This window comes from Colossoma macropomum, unplaced genomic scaffold (genome assembly GCF_904425465.1).
Source record: "Colossoma macropomum unplaced genomic scaffold, Colossoma_macropomum, whole genome shotgun sequence".
NCBI classification, from domain to species: Eukaryota; Metazoa; Chordata; class Actinopteri; order Characiformes; family Serrasalmidae; genus Colossoma; species Colossoma macropomum.
Window position 1 is genome coordinate 22199819 of NW_023494801.1, and position 22657 is coordinate 22222475.

At 38.8% G+C, this 22657-nt stretch overlaps 2 protein-coding genes across 5 annotated transcripts in view; one reads left to right on the forward strand and one right to left on the reverse strand.

Moving 5' to 3' along the window:
- Window positions 1-1641: 1641 nt before the first annotated feature.
- On the reverse strand, window positions 1642-8513 carry LOC118821350 (tripartite motif-containing protein 16-like). Its single transcript, XM_036589924.1, has 7 exons — window positions 8393-8513; window positions 6705-7332; window positions 5378-5473; window positions 3968-4201; window positions 3708-3873; window positions 3532-3597; window positions 1642-3369 (listed from the first exon to the last, which is right to left on the reverse strand). The coding sequence occupies exons 2-7, from the start codon at window positions 7293-7295 to the stop codon at window positions 2432-2434; spliced, it is 2091 nt and encodes a 696-aa protein (XP_036445817.1). The 5' UTR covers window positions 7296-7332; window positions 8393-8513; the 3' UTR covers window positions 1642-2431.
- rnf213a (ring finger protein 213a) overlaps window positions 8117-22657 on the forward strand; it is a 44485-nt gene continuing 29944 nt past the window's right edge. The window contains exons 1-16 of one of the 4 annotated variants that reach the window (XM_036589921.1): window positions 8117-8229; window positions 10608-10711; window positions 10965-11113; window positions 11271-12065; window positions 12188-12351; window positions 12470-12640; window positions 12754-12956; window positions 13672-13961; window positions 14088-14344; window positions 14679-14894; window positions 17653-17845; window positions 18087-18142; window positions 18347-18518; window positions 20705-20854; window positions 20949-21047; window positions 21127-21249. In XM_036589921.1, the coding sequence (XP_036445814.1) occupies window positions 10609-10711; window positions 10965-11113; window positions 11271-12065; window positions 12188-12351; window positions 12470-12640; window positions 12754-12956; window positions 13672-13961; window positions 14088-14344; window positions 14679-14894; window positions 17653-17845; window positions 18087-18142; window positions 18347-18518; window positions 20705-20854; window positions 20949-21047; window positions 21127-21249 (3141 nt within the window). In that variant the 5' untranslated portion in view covers window positions 8117-8229; window position 10608. Of the gene's footprint in view, window positions 8230-8572; window positions 8767-10586; window positions 10712-10964; window positions 11114-11268; window positions 12066-12187; window positions 12352-12469; window positions 12641-12753; window positions 12957-13671; window positions 13962-14087; window positions 14345-14678; window positions 14895-17652; window positions 17846-18086; window positions 18143-18346; window positions 18519-20704; window positions 20855-20948; window positions 21048-21126; window positions 21250-22657 lie in introns of those variants that run through there. The other 3 variants (XM_036589920.1, XM_036589919.1, XM_036589923.1) reach the window with 3 other exon arrangements.

A 22657-nucleotide genomic window follows, 5' to 3' on the forward strand; every position in this document is an offset into this window, starting at 1 on the left:
GAACATCATACCAACAGTCAAACGTGTTGGTAGTAATGTGATGGTCTGGGGCTGCTTTGCTTCTGCAGGACCTGGACTATTTGTTATAATTGACGAAACCATGATTCTGCTCTCTATCAGAAAATCCTGAAGGAGAATGTCCGCCTGTCAGTTCATGACCCAAAGCTCAAGCACAGTTGTGTTATGCAGCAGGACAATGCACACATGCAAGTCCACCTCTGAATGGCTCAAAAGAAACAAATATAAGGTTTTGGAGTGGCCAAGTCAAAGTCCCGACTTGGAATCCCATTGAGATGCTGTGGCAAGACCCTAAATGGGCAGTTCATGGGCTCATCGCAACTAATTGAAAACTGATTGCCAAGGGTGGCACAGATAGTTCTTAAGTTTAGGAGCAATTACTTGTTCACACAGGTGATATAGGTTTCAAATAAATCTTTATCTTTAATAATTGGAGTGATGATTTACAAGCTGCATTTTGTGTTTACTCATGTTGTCTTTGTTGTATATTAAAATTAGTCTCATGATCTGAAATGTTTAAATGTGACAAATTAGCACAAATAGAAGAAATCAGGTGGGGGCAAATACTTTTTCACAGCACTGTACATGTATGCCACATAGGTGCAGACATGCAGACTTAAAAATGATCAGAACCCCTATTTTGACAATACACATCTTTAAATTATATAAACATAATTTAAAGAACCACTTGAATGCTTACATGATTCTTCTCTATGAGGGAGATCCTGCTGTATAAGGTTATTTAAAGAACCTTTTAAAAATCAGTCTATAAAGCACTGAAAAGGGTTTCGCTGACTTGTAATTGACGTGAAAAACAGAGGAACCCCTTTGGTGCTATTTAGAACCATTTTTAAAAGGTTTGTTAAAGAACTATGCACAACAAGTTTTACATCACAGAAGAAACATTTAGCTGTGCAAAGAACCACTTAAACATGCAAAGGGTTCTTTGAGTTGTGACGGTTCTACCATTGCTTTTAGAACCTTTAAAGAAACCCTGTTTTTAAGAGTTTATGAACCTTTTTTGGTATTAGATAGAACCCTTTCTGCTAAAAGTGTAAGAGAAAAGCTTAATCTATGTCTGGAAACATAGTAATATAAAAGTGTACATATGAAATCACTGTCTAAGAGATGGTCAGCTCAGTAGGTTCAGTATTACATTCAGTAATACTTGTATTTAAAATAATAAAAAAAAAATTCTACTGACCAAGAATGAGAAATTATACATAATGAATATAAGATGAGTCCAGGATATCACAGAAAAGTTTTAAGGCCTATCTGTAAACCTCCTTGTGTAATGATTTAGAGGGCTTGTTTCAGATGTTTTTATAACATTGACTACAGTTATCATAAGGAAAGTGCAAGAGTCAAACAGAAGCAGCATAACGTGTTTGATGCACAGCATTGTAGAACACATTTTGGCACCACCTAGTGGTAAAACTACAGCAACGCACCATGAAATAAATGCATGGAAAAAAACCCTGAAGGCTCATTTGTTTAAACAAACAGATACATGCTTCCATTGAACAGATTTACAATGGAAATCTCCTCTCCTCTGTCACCATTCTAGCTTAAAGAAGTACTGGAAATTGCATAGACTTTGTAAAATAAGCAAGTAAGCACCAGTATAATCACAGTTTTTAATACAGATGATATTGGACTAAACTATGCAGAACAGTGGTCCCAAAATACTGTAAAAGGTACTGAACATTTTAAGTACAACTGTAGAGCAGGTGTAGCTAATAAAGAAGCTGCTGAGTGTATAGTGAAATCACAAGTAGCGACATACACTGACAAATTGACATAAGGCTTTGTGGGATGGCAATAGTATAACTTCTGCAGTTCTCAGACCTTCCAGATAATTTAAAATCAATGGGCCTCTTTCACCAAACGTTCTGCGAACAGTTCTGCAGTTTAAGAACACATCATGAATCTGATGTAGACTTTTTCTTAAACAAATTTGAGAAAAAACTTCGGAAAATATGTTTGAATGAGACCGATTGTGTTCAACTGAACCTTCAAATAACTGCAGAGATTGGAGGGGAAAGTAGAATTTATATCAAAACAGACTATCCAGTTATAAACTCTAATAAATCTATCTTGTTTCCTCAACTTGAAGCTACATTTATGTGTTAGCCTTGATTCCAACCTTACACTGTCCATAAGGGTTTGTGCACTAATAGTAAAATTAACAACACTACTATTTTAGTCCAACTATCATAATACCATATAATATTACATACTGTATATACTGCCTACATGACACTAGACCTAGAAAGCAATGTATCATACTCTGGTTATACAAACATCAATAGTGACGAATATTTAAAAAGGTATCCTTTAAAAAACTGGAAAAGAATTCCACTATGACAAAGACAATGTAATGTTGAGGCCAACTAAAGGTAGGTGGACTTAATTAATCCACAACCCATTTTCCACAGCTATCAGCAGTATGAACCCCTTTGCTAATGGTCATTGTCTTCTCAGGGTCTCTTAGCCAGACAGCAGGGTACAAAGGAGCAGAAAGCATGGCCTGAAATCTGTAGCAGAGCTTGACCTTGGAGTCAGACACAGTGAAAAAGGACAACCAGCCACGATCGCAATCCAGATGCACACCTATTTTGCCAGGGGGCTCGTGGGAGATCAAGTGCATCTCTTGGTTATGGGAGGCAAAAAACCCAGTGATGGCTTTGTTTTCTTCCGCTTGTGTAGCTGTCACAATGCCCTTTTTGTCCTCCATGACCTCTGAATCTTTCTTGTCTCCATCTGCTACCTTTCCTTTCACTCTTTTTGAAGCATCTGCTATGCTGTCAGACAGGTAGGCTTGATTTGCTTCTCTTCTATGCTTGTCTCCTTCTATCTTCTCTCCCTCAGATTTGTTAGGGTGTGCTTCCTCTTTGCCCTGTTTTGATTCCAGCTTTGGTCCCCTGACTTCCCCTGTTGCACATGTGGCTCTTTCTTTAGTTTGTGTCCTTCTTAATATTGCTTCCTCACCTCCCACTTCTTCTGTTCTCTCGCTGTTCTCATCCTTATTCTCTGTCTTCCCTGCATTCTGCCACCTGACACACCAGGAGCTCTTATCTCGGCCCAAGCTCTGGTAGCGCTCTGGTCCGTTTTTATATGTCACGCCAACAGCCCAGTTGCTGTTGATGTCCTCTGGTGGACTGACTTCCCAGTAGTGCTGCCCCCTCATGAAATTCTGAGAGCACAACACTCTGAAGCCCATTTCCATGTTGACCTGATAGTCTTTCCAAGCTAGGAGCCCGCTGTGCTCTACTGTGACAGCCAAGCTATCTTCAGACAGCAGCACTGAAGCACTAGCAGTGATGGGGTCAAAAGTCACTCCACAGGAATCTATAGGCCAGAAGACACATAGGTCAGATTGAGACAGATTTGAACACATTACCCTGAAATGGCTGGCATGAGGAGCTTTTCATTTCTTCCTCTTCCTGCCTTAAAATCTACCTTAAAGATGAATATGGTCTTGTCAGTCCACGAAACCATAATATGTCTTACACTTCAAAAGCTTGTGACGTCGTTTGCTGTGCCCACTGACAACTCTGAAGTCATCCAGTGCCAAATCTGAGAAGGAAAGAAGCCCATTATTAGCAGATGTAAATTGTGGTGCACTAACTTGACATGAATTCTACAGAAATTCAGTACATCATCACACTATCCAAACGCTGTCTTGCCTTTGTCTCGCAGCTCCTCCCTTCTCGTCAGAGTGGCACAGAGTTGAGATTCCACACTACTGTTGAGCTTTTGGAGGTCCAGGACGATCCTCTCCACAGCTCGACCATCCAGCTGGACATCAGATCCATGTAGCTGACTGACCTCTGGAGGAAGTTGTGGCAGGGACTATAAAAGAGACACATTACTCATCAGAATCAGACTATGGAGATATCTCTATGGAGACTGTCTTTGTCTCTTTAAGTTACCATCCTCTACTAACCAGACAAAAGTTGAAATAAGAATCGTTGCTTCTGCATTCATTGATCTGATCCATGATATGTGATATGGCAAGCATGTGATCGTCCAGCCGTCTCTTCTGCTCCTCTGTTTGTTGGAGAGCTCCCTCCTTCTCTGCCTCTATGAAAGCTATGACTCTGTCCTGAGCACGCTCAATAGTATCTCTTAGGGTCTCGAAACAAAGCTCCACATCCTCCTTCATCTTCTCTGCAACAGCCTGAAGATAAAAGTTATGATAATGTTAAAGGCACTGGTTTCCTCAAATTCTAATTGTGGCTAACAGAGAATGAAAGGTGATAGATCCAGTTAACATGATTTCATCCTTACTGGCATGACTTCATTGTAACTCTCACTAATTACCCATATTACTGTTTTTATTAAACAATCTCTTTATAATGACTGGATAGGACCACGCAGCCCAGAATGAAACTTAAGACCGCTCAAAAACTTTTTCTGTACGAAGTGAGTTATTTTCAAAACACATTCTTTAAAAAGTGCAATGATAACCTATAAGAAAATATAAAGGAATTGCAACACAATTGATTCTCCTATAGGACGCTCCTTTCTACTCACTGAATAGATGTTAAGCTATGATTAGCTATAGGCACTTTGCCGCATGGAAGCCTTAAAAATGCTGAAATCCTCCTGGAAAACAGTCCCGGCCTGACCCCTGTTGAATAAGTAAACTCTTCGCCTTATGTTCCACTACAGATCTGAAGGAAACAGCTCAAGCATGTTCTTGGAGGTGGGTTATTGACGGTCAAATACAGATGTATCTCTTTTCAGGTGTTGCATCACTCTGAAGTTGTGCAGATTTTATTTATTTATTTTACCAGTTTTTGTGCTTAATTTGAACTTTCCACACCACCAGCCTTCTTTATCAGGGTATGTTTACACTTCCAAGGTTACTAGATATATGTGACTTGTCAATGTAGTTTCAGAGTTCTGTAGCTGATGGGAACCATAAGTTTCAACAAAGACCCCGCCCCCCTTGGACAAGAGCACCAAGGCCTAACTCATCAGATGTGCTTGGAAGGCACGAAATAGAGGATCTGACGGGTTCTGCTTGACAGCATCAAAGGCTGTATTACTTTTAGGTATAATCAAGCAGACCCTGCTCACCAGGTCCAATAAGGGTCCAGTCAGGACTAACAGATGATGGAGTTTATATATTATTTTTAATTTTTCACTTTTTCAATCAACATTTCTACATTTTTACTATGATTTGGTTGGGCTGGCTGAAACCTTTTAAAGGCCATTTCAGAAATAAAACACAAAGGCCATAATGAGAAATGTCAGTGACTTATAATTAGTTGAAAAGAATGTGACATATCCCATGCCCTGTAGCTTACCAAATTAATGCAAAATAACTTTATAACCATAACAAGCTTACCTTTAAACCTTCAGACAGTGTGTCTAAGGTTTCAAAGGCTTCGCCAGTGGCATCTTCTCTGTTTTGAGCTTCCTCAGCAACTGGATCGATTGAGGCCTAAAAAAAGATTGTGATGGCAACAAAGTAGATTCCACTTGCAGTTTTAATCAAGTTTCAAAACAAGCAGGGAAAGGGCTTGCAAACTCAGCCAAGTTTCCCCATGCATTACTTTAAACAGCACACGCAGCAATGTCTTGAGCTTCTGCCCGTCACTGTTTATTAAAGAGATACTCTAGCATTTTTCAACTTGATCTCTATCTTTCACATCTGTATAGTACTATTGGTTACCATGTATGAAAACTTCAGTGTGTTACTCTGAACTTCACATACATTGAAAGCCACTGACCTCTGAAGTCATGTTGCAATTCTGTAGTCAATATCATGTCTATATTTGGAACTCTGGGTCTAAGTAAGCTTCCTCCTTATGGGACAAATTAATGGCTTTTTCAAAAAAGTGCCACTGTCAAGTCCTGTGGTAATCAAAAATGTTTGTATATACTTAAATACTTCATACATTTTGTGGTACAAACATTTTTTCCTGCAAATATCACTAGATCCTCTGAATTACAAGGCCATGGTGTGGTCAAAATATGTATACTGACATCATAAGAGTGCCAACCTCACCAAAACACCCCATGCAAACTTGCAAGCTTTGTCAAATGTGGTAGTTAAGTGGCTTTGCCAGTTGCAGTCTACAATTTTAGTAGTACTGGTATTGTTATATTAAAGTTTTAAAGTTAGACTTACCTTCATACAACATCATTTCAATGTGCAGGAGTGTTAGTTTGCTTGTAGCATGTATGTAGCATTATTCATATTCAAACTTTAAAAACCTTGACCTCAACTAAATGGCTAATTCTGAGGATCCAGTGACCATCGGGGGAAAAAATTTACACTGGACAAAATGTATCAGGTTTAGAGCAATTTTGTTTAACACAAGCATGACGACAGAGATTTTAAAAATATGAGTTCCTAATATGGGCATGACGCATGACTTCAAATGTCAGTTGGGGAGATGATTAAATGTTTGAAATCCATGTAATTACATAACATTAATTAGGTTTTTTTTGGTGCAGGAGCCTGTGAAAACTCCATCAATGCAGAAAGCAACTAATGGCTTGTTTAGAGTAAATGGGCTTTCTGTTCTTTTAGGAAAACGCATCAGTAATTGTCTGTTGTAATGGATTATGCTATAGATTCAGCAGGTAGAGGTTACCTTAAAAACACTGGACTATTCCTTTAACACTACAGCTTCTGATGCTACTTATAGACTGGTGGGTTATCTCACCTTCCACTCTTTCCTCATCTCCTCCACTGAACGCATGTTGCATTTCCGGTGTTTGGCTGAGCACTGCCAACAGACAGCCACCCTGTGTGTCATGCAGAACATCTCGAGCAATTTTCCATGCTTCTTGCACTGCAGCTCCTTGATGTCCACCACTGCTGCGCACAGGCAGTGTTTCTTCAGGGCCTGGCTTTCTGTATGGGGCATCAGATGCATTTTGCAAAAGCTGGCCAGGCAGGTAACACAGGTCTTAACCGCCGGTAGTTTGCGACTCTCCTCGCAGACGTCACAGTTGGCACTCTTCTCATCTGAGGCCAAGCCGGGCTCAGGTTCTGTCCACACCTTGACTACGTGCTCCATGATAGAGCAGAGAACAGTGTTGGGTTGCAGATCGGGTTTGGAAACAAACTTTCTCCGGCAGTGTGGGCAATAGAAGGCCGAAGATATTCTGCCCCAGTGGCTTTTTATACAGCTCATGCAGAAGTTGTGCCCACATGGTGTGGTCACAGGGTCCTTGATGAGCCCTTGGCAGATGGAGCATATCAGCTCATCCTCAGGGAGAAGCAGAGGGATGATGGAAGGTTTGGAGACCATCTCTGTCTGAAACACTCAAACAAAGCTTGCAGACATACTGAAACCAGAAAGCATAGAGTGGTTTTGTGGTAACTAATGCAGAAGCTTTTAGCAGAGCTGAAGTTACTCATAAGCAACCTCAACGAAACACCTTGTGAATGTGGGTATTTTCCCTTCACAGTGGCTGACCGTGGTACTGCACTGTTAGGGGGATATCAGGGTGGGATAGCTTAACAGCATGCTGAGTCACAGTGATAGTACTGCACTCTTGAAGAAAGTCCCACCATAAACAGCATGTCATAGGGCCCATATATGTTGTTTATGGAGGGACATTCCTCATCACAAGGGGTCAGCTAGTTTATATGTTTGAGGCTCAAAAATAGTTTGAATGTTCACTCTGGGAGGTTTTTTTTTTTATGTATGTATTCATTTTTTATTAATTTATTTATTTTTTAAAAAGGCGTCTTAAATACATGGTCATTAAACTAGCTAACTTGCCAGTGGTTTAGGCGAACAGTTTAGATTTAAATAGTAAAAAGAAAGCCATGCAAAACAAACAAACTAATTCATTCATTCATCAATAAAAAAAAACATTATTAATTATAACAACAACAACCACTGTATTTTTGGTCACACTTTGTTTTGCTAGCACATGTGGGGCACATGTGAGGCAACGTAATCCCCAAAGAAAACTTATTTTGATACTTACCACTAATACCACGATCAACTTTAGATATAAAGACTCAGAAGTCACACAAAGCCATTTTGAATAGCAAAAACAACGGCTATATTTGCAGTGAAGACGTCACGGCCAACCCCTGGTTCCTATCACGATCTGAGTATAATATCTAGTTTCTCTACAACGAACCGGTCACATCACAACGGACTAAACCACTTTGTTTCCATCTAAAAGACTGAATGAGGCAGAGAATTTCCCCTTTAAATACAAGACAAGGTGAGCATCTACAGTGGATTTTCAAAATAAAGTGCTACCCTGTTTTTTCGTCCTGTTTGAATTCAGCTCAGGGAAGTGAAAGTAACCTGACAGCTATCAGGTGTAAATCAGAGTTAGCCTGACCATTCGCTCTGTAATTTTAAATCCGTCGCTGCCTACATACCGTGTTTGCGTAAGGAAATACCCGCGCAGCCAGGACGTCTTTGCTGCTTTACAGTCCGCCAGCGCCGTTAGACAGTCAGCCCAGCAGGAGATGTGCGCGTGAGACACAACAACAAAAGCCGCGCGAGCTCACAAGCTCACAAGCTCACGAGCTCGCACACTCACTCACGCCCTTTTCACATGAAACGAAACTTCACGAGTATCGAAACTGGCTTTTTTCGCGGGTCGGTCGCCGTTAGCAAGCGAGAGTGCGTACACACTGGACATATCGCCTAAACGCGATGTTAACACAAGTGTGAGCTGTGCTGTTCTGTTCTGTTTGGTCAAACTACAAGCCCGGCGGCGGCTGTTAGGGACGGCCAAACACCTGTGAAGGTAAGTTTACCTACTGCCTGCTAACGTCTTCCTGCCTAGTGATGCACTGTCAGAGAACTGTTATCCTAAGCTAACGTCACTTTGCGAAATGACACAGCTAGTTAGCTAGTTAAATGACACCGTGTACTATTGTGGGGTGGAGGCAGAGGGGTTAGCCGTAGCTGTTTGCGTAGTTTTCTAGCCTACACGGTGTATCTGTAGCGAGGGCAGCAATAATGTTAGCTAGCGTGCTACAGATGCTACTCTGCTAATAAAAGAGAGCAGCTAAAGAGAGCAGCTACCCTAACTACCCTAACCTAACTAGCTGTCAATATCACTTCATTGACGGCTCGTTTTTTTTTCCAGAAGTGAGTTTAAACTGTGCAGTACTTTTCAGAGTCCGCTGCTGCTTCATGTCATATTTTCTAACCAGATAATTAGATGCACAAGCTTAGGAACCAAACTTAGCTTATGAGTTTGGAAGTGCGACGCATCAGACAATCATGCGACCCTCCAAATCAGATCAGTTTGGATGTGTTTACTGCTCAGCTTTGAATAGGACAAGGGAAAGCAAGTTTTGGAGTTCACTTGTCTCTTGTTTGTCTTTGGGCTTTTTTGCAGCGGTAGAAACGAAAGAAGCTGCAGTAGTGATTCACACTGGCCTCTTCTGGCTGATTCCAGAATATCATGCACATCTATAATAAGGATTTAGGGTCGGTAGACCGTTTTGCTTCAGGCGTTTGAATTGTTTTGAAGCAATAAATTAGCAAACTTTGACTGTCAAGACGCATTGAGCCCATTTAGAGAGGTAAAAGACAAAATAAACCAGATTTATTATCAAATCAGGTACCACATATGTTCATATTTAGTTGTAATTCATCAGGTTTCTATTGGGATAATTATTCTTCTACAAGGCTGCGCAGGGTTGCGGCCATTGGGCAGGATGTATAAGAGGGGAAGGGTGTGGATTAAAAATGACAGGTCATGAGAGTGTACAAGGTTCTCGAAGTTCTGTGCTGAAGTATCTAGATTTTAGGCTTATTACAACTTGTCTACCTGCTTTAGTGCCCATGTTACATATTCGTAATGGCCTTTAGTTATAAAATGCCAATAGTGTTATAAATAACTACCGAGGCTGTTTTGTTAGAGATCAGGGCAAAGTGCCATGAATGTAGTTTTGTGTTTAGCTTGAGGGAGGCAGTCGCTGCATGTGAGCAACCACCCCATGTAAGTGTTGATCTACAGTCACGTCTTACAAATTATTTGGTGACAAAAGTGAGTCTATAAATAAATCAAAGATTTAATTTAATAAATTCAAAGAACTTGTTCAGTTGAAATAATTCTATGAAGATTAAAATGGTTAATAATTCACAAAAAGTGTTAAAAGCGATTGCTTCTGTCTTTTCTCTCTCTCTACACCCTCCCTCTATCCCTATTAACTATCCAAAGAAATTAAAGCAACCATTCAGAGTTTTAGCCTAGACTCTTTGTACTTAGTGGTACACAATTACTTCTCTGTAGTGGGGAATTTCACACATTACATGTGTAACTCATTAGTCATAAGCAGGTAAGATACAGAATGTGATGGTGGTGTACTATGTTGAGTGCTAGAACAGTTAAGTCTTGCCGCTGTACAGAACAGCATGCAGCACGCATTGTCCAAGATACTGTGAAGGCCATGTGCAGAGAAACACAAAAATATTTGTTGATCATACAACTTGTCCAATTAGTGCACAACCTATTTCCTTGTTATTTGACTCTAGTCAAAGAGTTGTTAACCTGTGTTGTCATTAGACCAGAGAAGGAGCAGAGACTGATCTCTCTGTTGCCATGCTCATTAGGTTTTCTATATTGTTTTTCAGGATGAAGTGTCCAAGTTGTGGTCATGCTGCCGTGGAGGAGTCAGCAAGGTTCTGCAGTCAGTGTGGGGCTAAGCTGATAACACAGCCTTCAGCAGAAACGCAAGGTAGGCTTAGTGGTACTGTGATAATTTATGCCAATTTGCCATTCACTGACTGTTATGTATTTGCTATAAGAAGTCTTTTAAAAAAGGACATTTAATGTTTTGATGAAGGTGTCTACACATTGATTACATCATCTATTCAAAATTATATTATCTAAAAGATTAATTCAATGAATTAAGTTAAATTCTAAAAGCGTTGAGTTTTTATTAGTAGTTACTGAGACTTTTTTGCTTTTTTTTTCAAACAAAATACCAGGACATGTTGCCCAATCTGCAGTCATTCCACTGGACACCAGTGCAGAAATGACAGAAACAAATGCAGACTCCTTGGCTTTGGATAATCAGCAAAAAGCTGTGTCTCCTAAAAGGCCAAATGATAGCAACAGTCCGAACCTCCAAAAAAAGGTGAACATTTTTGTGTCTTTGTTTGCTGTGGAACCTGTGTAGCCATTGTTTGTAGGCTAGTTTTTAGTAATTATCTAGTTCATATCTTGCTCTAAACGTTCTCATCAAATACATTCAGCTATTTTTTGGTCTCATTTTGCTACTTGTGATTCTTCAGAGAAAGAAGAAGAGGAAGAACAAAAAGAAAGTGTCTAATATGGAGGAGCCTTCGTCTTTGACCTCAGACCTCTCTGACATCTCCCTGACTGATAAAGCAATGGAAACAAAGCAAGACAAAATCGTGTCCTCTGACAGTGAGGAATCAGCGTGCGCTGTGGACGAGATGCCCAGTTCACTTTCAGACACTGTTACGCAGTCGAAAAAGGAAAACATGTCTGATTTGTCCTCTGCCCTCAGTCCTTCAGAAGGAAAAACAGATGGCCACACAGAACTTGATGAACCTGAAGAAGGTCTTAACAAGGACAAGACTTCAAAAGGGCAAAGCAAGAAGAATTGTCTTCACCCTGAAGTAATGCAAGGTCAGCAGTCTGCATCTACTCAAGAACCCACTCAGGAAGATCTTAGGAAGGACCAGACTTCTGCAATGCAACACAGGAAGAATCATCCTGACCCTGGAACAGTGAAAGACCAAAACTCTCCATCTACGCAGAACACTGACGCAGACATGGACAGTGATGGCACATTCAGCACATGTCCATCAGCGTCAGAAGAGTCAGATCAGACGAGTGACCAAAAGAAATGTAAGGCTGAGTCTAAAAGTCCAAAGGTCCAGAAAGACCCATCTAACAAAGCACAAGCCACGCTGGACCAAAATGCCAATGTGGATCAAAATGCAAATGTTAGAAGTAGTGCAAGAAAACAAACTCAGAAAACTCAAAACCAGAAACAGGAAAGCAAGAAACCTCCTGCTGGTAATAGTGGAATGATGTTTGGACCACAAAGCAGGAAAGAGGTAAAAGTACAGAAATTGTAGTAGTAAATCCTGTGTTTTAGCACTTTTATGAGATTTATGGGTTTGAGATGCATTGAAGCATAGAATCTAAATAGCGGTTATTTGGGTCTTCTACACTCCAGGTGAAGGACATAGGCTCCAGTGTAGATTCAGACGTGCAAGTGGAGCATAGTCAACATCAGCAGTCAGCTCATGGAAAGGGAGGTTCTTCGACTGGCACCAGAAGTGCACAGTCAAAAGGAAATGAAGAGACAGAGGCTAGGAAAGGCGTTCCTCCTCCACAAAGGTATCTAGAGTCTTTTGAGAAAGACACAACCTTTAAGACTACCTGACAGGAGTACCTAATAAATTGTATTGTTCTATTGACTATTTCACTTATATTTCTTTCTCCATGTAAATTGCAGAATTCGCTCATCGACTCAGCAGATTTCCTCAAGTGAGAGACTCACTATCTACTTTCATGCTGTCTTATCCAAGGATTTTAAGTTTGACCCAAATGAAGATCACATATTCATAAGGGCAGGCCATATCATTGGTGACTGGGAAGCCAATTTGGTAGAGCTATCTGTATCACGGTAAAGCACAAAATGAGCAATTGCTATATTTCAAATTTATCATTAAGACTGTTTCAAAGTAATTACTGTAGGACTGTTTCAAATGAATGAGTAGGTCTGTTTTATGTTTTCAGGGATCTCGGTGAGCATGGATTTCTTGTAGAAGGGAGTCTGGTGACCACAAAGAAAAGGGCGGAAGCTGTGTCCATACCCTATAAATATATTGTATATAAGAAAAAGAAGGACAGATATGAGTTTGAGTATATCTATAAACTGGATTCGAATGAAACCACTAACAGATGCCTTTTTGTTAAGGCCAATCTGCTTAACGAACAAGGTGAGTGGAGTCATCCGTAGGCCGCCGTGTGTTTTTTTTCATAAGACTTGGAACTCAATTACATGGGAACTACTCTACATTAACTAGCAAGTCCAACTGTTACTGAAGTAAACTAATGTAATGTTGTCACATACAAAGCATTAAAAGCTAGTGTTACAGCTGATAATTATATGCAGTATTTTTTTGGGTTCTTTTTTTTGGCTCACACATGTATGTGCAGTGGGTATTTTTTCTTATTTTAAATTCTCTACCATAGTGGGAGAATGAGGTTTGTTTTCTCCATCCAAGCAAGCACAACACTGCTATATGGAAAAGAGAACACCACAAAATAGTCCTGGGCAAGACTGTTTTACCCTTTTTGTCCTTCATATTTAGATTACAATATGAACTTGTTTTAAAATGTAAAAACAGTTAAACGAGTTATTTACATCTGTATGGGCCACAACAAGGTTATTGTGTCAGCCTAGAAATCCCATATTTTTGGATCCCCAGTACTGATGCATAGTGCCATTGTGACAGAAACAAACTGTTCTGAACAGTTTCAAACTGTTCTGATGAAGCGGGAATACTTAATTTTTTGAATGCTTAATAAAATTAATTAATAAAATTAATGCTCAAATGTTTTAACTAATAACATTGAAATATGCATACATTAAAGATCTGTCAGTACATATTGTATGTGAGATGTATAATCTGTTGTCTCTTTGTGTTACAGGAGAATGGCATCAGTACGATGATATCATCTGTGTGGAGCCGTCAAAGAGTATGTATAAAAGACTAAAGGAAGTCCTTTGGCCTGAGCAGAGAAAAAGTGTGATCCAGGGTAGAGAGATTGCAGGAAGGATTATGCTGGAAACAATTTTTGACCTCCTTACAAGCTGGAGCGAGATCAACCTCAAAAGTTTTTTCAACCAGCTCAAACAGTTTCACCAGGTCTACGGAAACCCTTTTGTATTTGAAGAGACGCATAAAAAGTGGTTCTCTTTGAATTATACTGAAGAAGATGTGAGTATAGCTGACGTGATAAACTAGTTTGTGTTCATTGAAGTACACAAATCAATCACTTCTGAGTAGACAATTGTCTTTATTGAATAATGAAACTGCATATTGTTTCTTTATGGATTCTGTTAGGTGAGTAAGCTCCTGAAGCACTTTATGCTAGAAAGAGTGATTCCGCAACTGCAGAAAGACAGCACTGGGAAAAGTGCCTACATTAAGGAACCTCTGAATGCTGCTATCATCATGCTGTGTGTGTGGAAGCAGTACAAACTTAAGCTTGAGCGAGGGGAACTTGCCCGTCTCTGCACTGCCCTCTGCCTGCCAAAACTGCCTAAAGAGGAGTTCCTTGCCTTTTGGTCTACCATAGAGTCGTTTTCATGCCTGAAAAAGTGGGTATCGTTTCAGTCACCAACTGTTTTTAGTGACATTTTTTCCAATTTTACTGTTTTTGGTCTGTACACTAACAGCAGTTGTTCCAGGCTATGCACAACAATATATTATCAAGTTCAGTAGAAAATTATTATATAGACTGTACTGCCCAGTTTTTTTTAAATAAAAAAATATATTTTTGTAATGTTACTATTACTCGTAGTTTCATATTTAGAGTTTATTTAGCCCAGAACTTGGTGTACTTAGTGTCTAAAAAGCCCATTGAAGTAGAACACACTATTACATCTAAATAGATCACCATCTTAACTCTTTTAACCTCTCTTTTTTGTTCAGCCTGCCTGACATGTTAGCGGACCTAATGAATACAGTGAAGTCAGATGGGATGACGCGATGGATCATTGTGATTCCACTGTGGCATCTTCTTAAGGGAACATCAAAACCATTTGAACCTGTTTCACTCACAGTCCACCCAACAAATGAACAGGCATGGGCTGGAGTACAAGGACTGAAATTAGGCAGTTTAAATTCATTATTGTCACAAGACAGAAGGTACTTTTTTCAATTTACAACAAATTACACATTTAGTTGATTTTCTCAGTGCACATAACAAGCTTAAACATGATATTTCTGCAAATTTTAATTATTTCATTAGCTAATTAAAAAAAAAAAGCAGCGTTAACCTTTTCTTTGTGTCAGTCAAATGGTCCTTTCCTGTCAAAGCCACAGTAATGTCTTGGCAGTAGTTGAGGTCAAGCTGTCGAGACTCCATTCCTAATCGTCTGTGAGCTCTAATTTGAGGCAATTTTTGAGGCTACTGCTCTTGATTGCTAGCTAGCCTGAGCATGAATGTGAACATGCTGATTGGCAAGTTGGGGGCGACGGTGTAGATCATGTCTGCATAAAAATAGAGTGCAATGATATGCAAATCATGTAAACCATATTTTAAAGGAAAGTAAAGGAAAGACAACGTATCAAATGTTGAAACTGAGAAAATTTTTTGTTTTTTGAAAAATATATGCCCATTTTGAATTTGATGCCAACAACATGTTCCAAAAAAGTTGGGACAGGGGTATGTTTACCACTGTGCTGCATCACCTCTTCTTTTATCAACACTCTGTAAGTGTTTGGGAACTGAGGAGACCGACTGCTGTAGTTGTGAAAGTGAAATGTTTTCCCATTTTTGCTTAACATAGGATTTCAGTTGCTCAACAGTTCAGGGTCTCCTTTGTCCTATTTTTTGTTTCATAATGCGCCAGATGTTTTCAGTGGTGACAGGTCTGGACTGCAGGCAGGTCAGTTTAGCGCCTGGACTCTGTTAATATGGAGCAATGCTGTTGTAACACATGCAGAATGTCGTTTAGCATGGTCTTACTAAAATAAGCAAGGCCATCCCTGAAAAAGATGTTGTCCGGATGGCAGCATATGTTGCCAAAACATGTATATATCATTTAGTATTAATGTTGTCTTCAGAGATGTGCACGTCACCCATGCCGTGTGCACTAATGCACCCCTATACCATCATGAATACTGGCTTTTGAACTGTGCACTGATAACAAGCTGAGTGGTCTTTATCCCAGAGGACACAGTGTCCATGATTTCCAAAAAGAATTTCAGATGTTGATTTGTCAGACTACAGGAGGTTTTCCACTTCCCCTCAGTCCATTTTAAATGGGCTTGGGCCCAGAGAAGGTGGCAGCACTTCTGGATCCTGTTTATATGTGGTTTCTTCTTTGCGTTTTAGAGTTTTAACTTGCATTTAGAATTTTAACTTACATGCAGTGACAAACTGTTTTCACAGACAGTGGTTTTCAGAAGTGTTCCTGAGCCCATGCAGTGATTTCCACTACAGAATCATGTCTGTTTTTAATGCAGTGTCACCTGAGGGCCCAAAGATCATGGCTAGCAAATACTGGTTTTTGACCTTGTCCCTTACGTAGAGAGATTTGTCCAGATTCTCTGAATCTTTTAATGATATTATGTACTGTAGATGATAAAAAGCTATTTGCTATTTTACATTGAGAAACGTTTTTCTTGAATTGTTGCCCTATATGATTGTGCAGTCTTTCACAGAGTGGTCAACTCCTCCTCATCTTTACTTCTGAAAGACTCAGCCTCTCTGAGATGTCCTTTTTATACCCAATCATGTTACTGACCTGTTGCCAATTAACCACCAGGTGTTTTTATAGCATTACACAACTTTACCAGCCTTTTGTTGCCCATGTCCCAACTTTTTTGGAGCGTGTTGGCATCAAATTCAAAATGGATATATATTGTACAAAAACAACAAAATTTCTCAGTTTCAACATTTGATATGTTGTCTAGAGTTTAAATGATTTACATATCGTTGTATTTTGTTTTTATTTACATTTTTCACGGTGTCCCAACTTTTTTGGAAATGGGGTTGTAGAAACGGAAGGTTAAAATAGAAGTTGGGACATCTTCGGGCTTGTCCTAAAGTTAGGTAAGAATTTAGGAAATTTTGTCTAGTTAGGATGTTTCTATAATACTGTTTTTTTAACTGGAGTTAGGATAAGATTACGAACTTCAGAACTTTGTTCTGTAATAGCTTCTGTCCTAAATTCCGTTCTAACTGAAGTTGTCATGGTGACTAAACAGCTAAGATTTCAGACATAGGATGTTTCCGTAATACGGCCCCTGACTCCCATGTAACATTATAACTGATAAAGTGTTTACATTAAATTGTTTTCTATTCTCTATTCATTCTGTCTTCAGAAGAAGAATTTTCTGTGTAGTGATGATGTATGCTAATACCATAATATAGCCTAATAATGTAAATGGAGATAATATAGTCCAATTAGTTATTCCAGACTGTAGTACAGTCAGTTGGGAGACGTAAAAGGAAACCTGTTAACATGGACATTCTACCTGCTCAGAATGTTTCAGTTTTAAATATTGATTGCAACGTTAGGCCATGAGTGTAACTATTTACACGACTATTAAAAGTTTGGAATCGCTTACAATGTCATTCTTAATGTTCTACAGTTTTCTCAGTCTTTTTTAGAATAATCTACAGATGTGTTCCTCATTCTGGTGGATCGAACATTTATTCGTTTTTAGAGCTTCTTACAAGCTCTGAAGTTGTAGACTGGTAACATCACAATAGAATTATTTCATACATTTATCTTCATAAATTAGTTTTTATATGGTTGAAAACAGTGTTTCTAACTTTTGATCGGTACTGTAAATAGTTTACAATTTTTGCAGTTTATATTTGGAACTCAAACACATTTTGTTAAACAGTTCAGTATTGAAATGGCACATATAAAATAATGCTATCTCTCTTTAGAGCCATGCTGAATCTCATGAAAGACAATCTTCATCTGGTGGAAGTCGACAGATTGCTGGCTCGGTCATGGATGCATCTGATGACTGTCAGTGAGTTGGTGGAGTGCAGCACCAACATTCATGTGGAGCTTTTGGACATGTTGCAGGTGTTCGTTCTGAAAGTTCCTGCTGATTTCTCCTACAGTGAATCCACAGTGAGTGTCAAAAGCTATGCTCTTGATGTAGAAAGCTATAACATTTTATAACGTTTTATTGTGAATATTATGTATGATTGTTTCAGGCAGCAACACTATAGTTTAGTAGTGCAGTCTTTATTATTTAGAGTACATGTGTATTCTGTGCTTGAAATGTTTATGCGTGTTGTAATCTTATTACCTCTGCTCTCTACAATGTTTTGCCCTTTTCTCTGAAAACGTTTTTTTTGTTTTTTCACAGTCTGTGTCAGATACTTTGACTTTCATTCAGAGCCAGCTTCTTCAACAAAGATACAGGTCAGTCAAGTGTACATTATTACCTAGTCTACAGAATACTGTTTCTTAAGTAAACAAATGCGCAATGCAGTGTATCTTATCAGAAGTGGTAAGATCAAATAACTGCCATATTGAAACAGATGTTGAATACAATTGATAAAGCTGATTAATACTGGAATTAGATGTTGTAGACTAAAGGTTTTATATTGGTGCATGTGTTTATAGCTGCTTCTCTGATGATTATGGAAGAGACTGCTTAGCAGCAGCTGTAAAGCTTCTGGAGAAGATATGCAAAGCAGTCAAAACTTCCTACTCCCAGAATGCCACTGACATTCCAGTTGCTTGCCTGAATCTTGTGGTTTCGGTTTCAGACTTTTCCCAATCTCTCCATGCACAGGTATTATGATTTTTTTTTCGGAGTAGTTGTCTTGTCAAGATAAATAAGTTGAATATTTAAAAAGTTACAAATATTATGCCATTACTTCCAGTGTTGAGAAATTACCTTCTGCTTGGAATCATATTCAAATACCGGCTTTGTAATATGTCCATTGTCCTTAAAAATGCAAGGCATAGTGAGCGTGTTAGACTTGGTTTCAGCTTAACCACCATACGCCACTGAAGTGCCATTTGCTTGTAGAATTCATATTTGTTCCTCAATAATGGGAAACAAGAAGGCAAGTAGATTATAGTGACTCATCGTTTTTTGCTAATATTGTCCAAACTTGGTAACGTGGTAAATTGTTTGGCCAGAAAGCAGTGTTCAAGTTGCTTCACTGATTCTTGAAAAATGCAAATGACTGATTTGAAAAATTATGTGCTGTTGTAACACAGGTTCTTCCCTTAAAGTAGCAGATCAGCCAAGGCATGTTTGGTGTCTTTACTTCGGCACATCGTTAAGCGATGTAATCTCATTTTCAAATCTAAACTGCCTTCAAACTTTAAGGCGCATAGGGCCTGTAGTAAGACATCGCTGGTACAAATGCCACCAACAGTTTGTTAGCGCAGTGGGTTACTTAGGTCAGATTTTACACTGTGAGACAGTTCAGTCTGATTTTGCAGCATGAAACATTAAAACTCTCACAATGAACTGTTGTGTTTTGCAATGTGACAGGAAAAGAAACTTAAGTAATCTTGTACATGACCATTGTGCTAAATTGTGTTAACTGTGACATTTAGCCATGGATCATCACAGTTGACCAGCAGGCAATTTAACAGAGAAGTCTGTGTTGTAAATTTAAACAACTTTGCATCTATGGATACACCAATAAAACTTTTTCCCTTACGATAAAAAAAACAATATCCATACTTACTCTACCTAAAGGCTTCACCAGCCTTTGAATCCTGACGTCAGGAAGGACTTTTTAGTGCGGTGTGTGTTTTAAGAGGAAGTCATGAAAAAGTCAAAACTGTGGCAGTAGTGTCGCAGCTAGATGCTTGTTTACAGTGTGGTGGTAGCACTAGCAACTACTGTTAGTAACAATCGCCAACAAACACTGTAACCATCACCAGCCAAAATAATATCACTAGCAGCGGTTGCTATTGCTACCTCTGTATTCTACACAAGCAATTTAGATTGTTTTTTTCACTTCCTTTTTAAAACACTCCCTGCTGTAAAAAAGTTGCTCCATACTGACATACAGTGCTTGGTTGACAGGAGTGCCTCACTGACAATGCAATTGCAAGCTGATTTGCAAATACGTTTCAATTGTGGCAATGAAAATTAAATGTCAGAAAGGCCTTGCTTTTCCATATTAAATGTATTAAATGTATGTATGTGTGTGTGTGTTTTTACATATGTATGTCCCCAAACACTATATTAGGAACACCTATTTGTATCTGCACTCACTATTCATATATTATATATATATATATATATATATATATATATATATATATATATATATATATATATATATATATAATTATATATCATCATTATTATTATTATTATTATTATTATTATTATTTAACATTCATCTGCATTTATGATATAGGTACACTTTGTAGTTCTACAATTATAGACTGTAGTGGATCTGACACAGCAGTGCTACACCTCAGTGTCACTGCTGGACTGAGAATAGTCCACCAACCAAAATATCCAGCCAACAGCGTCCTGTGATCACTGATTATTGACTAGAGGATAGCCAACACAAACTGTGCAGCCATAGATAAGCTGTCGTCTCTGACTTTACATCTACAATGTGGGCCAACACTTTAGGAGTGTCTAACAGAGTGAACTGTGTAAAACACACTTAACACGCTATCACCATATGTCACTGCATTCCTGAGAATGATCCACCACCCAAATAATACCTGCTCTGTGGTGGTCTTGTGGGGATCCTGACCAGAGGAACAGGGTGAAAGGAGACTAACAAAGTATGCAGAGAAACACATGCACTACAGTCTGTGACTGTAAAACTACAAAAATGATAAGTGAAGCTGGTAAAATGGTTCATAGAAAGTGCTCAGTGACTCTGTGTGTATATTGTGTGTGTGTGTGTGTGTGTGTGTGTGTGTGTGTGTGTGTGTGTGTGTGTATTATCGCTTAGATTGGATTGTTTTTAATGGTTAATTGTTTTCCAGGACGAACAGAATGGCAAATCTCAAAATGCAAAGGGCCTTGAACTTTTGTCAGTGGCAATGAAAACTATCAGATCTTGGTTAGGACAGGTTTTTAAGGGGAGACTTTTGAACAGCTTCACATTGAGTACCAGCTTCACTACAGAGATTGAGGTGAGTAAAGTAATCCATTTTTAATTGAAGAAAAAAAAAAAATAATAATGTGAGTGTGAGCAGTGATGACTATTCCCATATATTTCTTTTATAGATCTGGAACAACATTATCGCCTTACGTTTTCAGTGTAAGGAGTTTACAATGGAGTGGAGGGACACTTTTACCAGAGACTTTGAGGGGAAATTTCAGAAGGTTTGCATTTTTTACGACATTTGCACATGTTGTCTTAAAGGGTCAAAACAAAGCATTAACAATAGACTGCATGTTTTAGGAAAGCCCTTTGGACCAGGTTGAAGTCTATTGTGGCAAGATTGAGGAACTTAACAACACCCATCCTTATGTGGCAAAAAGCGTTGAGAAGTGTGCTCTCCAAGCTGTCAGCTATATGTGCCAGGTATTTAACATTAATTTTGTAAGGTTCAGGTTCTCCATTCATTCATTCACCACTAAACTGAGTGCTTCCTCCCAATTAGGCACCCTTTTTTGAAAGAAATAAATGTTTACAGCTTTAAACTAAAGGTTGTGAAACCTTTGAAATGATTGATTTCTGCATGGTTGGCTCCAAAACTGTGATTTGATCTTCACTTTCATAATAATGAAGTCCTGTTTAATAAACAATACATTTTAGTTAAGATATGGCACTACAAAAGGTTAAATAAAAAGGTAAATTAAGGTAAAAAAAAGGATATGATTGTAATGGTCTCTTGCGATGTCTATTCCAGTGAATTACCACAGCATAGTGCAGTTTGTGTGGTCAAAAGAGATATCGGAGAACTTCATAATAAAAATTGTTAAACAATAATATTATTTAAATACATTTTCAGGACAAATTATAAATAAAATGTAAAAATATAAAAATAAGTTACATTATTTATCAAACATTAGTGTATTTTATCATATTGTGGTTTTTAGTTTACTCAAGGCCATGTGTCACAGTGGATCTGTGCTTTCAAAGACTTGCCAAGTTTATTGCCATCACAGATTTGATGCACCAGTAGAAATACTCTGTACTCAGAGCTCACACAAGTTATGTCAGCCTTTAGTACAATTTTTAATTTTTTCACTGTCCATAGATGTAATAAAATTCATAGCACAATTCCAGTATAGAATATCACTGAGGCTATACATTAATTAAAATACAATGCAATGCAACACAGCTTCACAATACACATTGATCTCGAAACTTTGCCACAGTAGATACACACACCTGGTCAAAAAAATAACATGCAAACACCTAGGATCTTGAATGGAGTTGGGAGTGACTGACTGTGCTGCTGTACCAGATTTTTGCGGATGTGGTAAATACTTTCTGTGATACACAAATACGTAGCAATAGATGTTTTCCTGCTGTGATTTAATTTTGACTGTGTGGTCTAAAATGACATTCTGCTTTAGGTCATTGCATATGTTAGTGACAAGACAGCTGAATGAGTCAGTGCTGGAAATTGGCTCCCCATGAATGAGTATGAGGCTTTTGGATTGTGACTTCTTTGTCACAGTCTGTTCATGTCTTTTGGATGAACATGAGGCTATTGTCTGCGCACCAGATAATTAGATAATTAAACCAGCTAATGTTTGATTGATCTGAGAACAATATTGAGTTTTGTCATTGTTGGAGATGAGGCCTATAAGGGTGGGTTGTCATCGTATTTCTAAATGTTGAGCTGTGGTGAGATGCAGTCATGGTGACAGATGTAGAAGCAATCAGTGTGTAGTCATTGAGACATGTCCTGGCCTCTAGGATGCAGTGAGTAAAGGGTTGAAGTGGCGTGGTGAGAGGGCATGGTCTGTTCAGACCTGCA

Excerpts from the sequence above, each read along its gene's own strand:
- LOC118821350 (XM_036589924.1), bottom strand. The coding sequence starts at position 7,295 with ATGGTCTCCAAACCTTCCATCATCCCTCTGCTTCTCCCTGAGGATGAG. Across the intron at positions 3,598-3,707 it reads GGAGGAGCTGCGAGACAAAG|ATTTGGCACTGGATGACTTC; the intron begins GCAAGACAGCGT and ends TTTCCTTCTCAG. Across the intron at positions 3,370-3,531 it reads ACGTCACAAGCTTTTGAAGT|ATTCCTGTGGAGTGACTTTT; the intron begins GTAAGACATATT and ends TCTGGCCTATAG.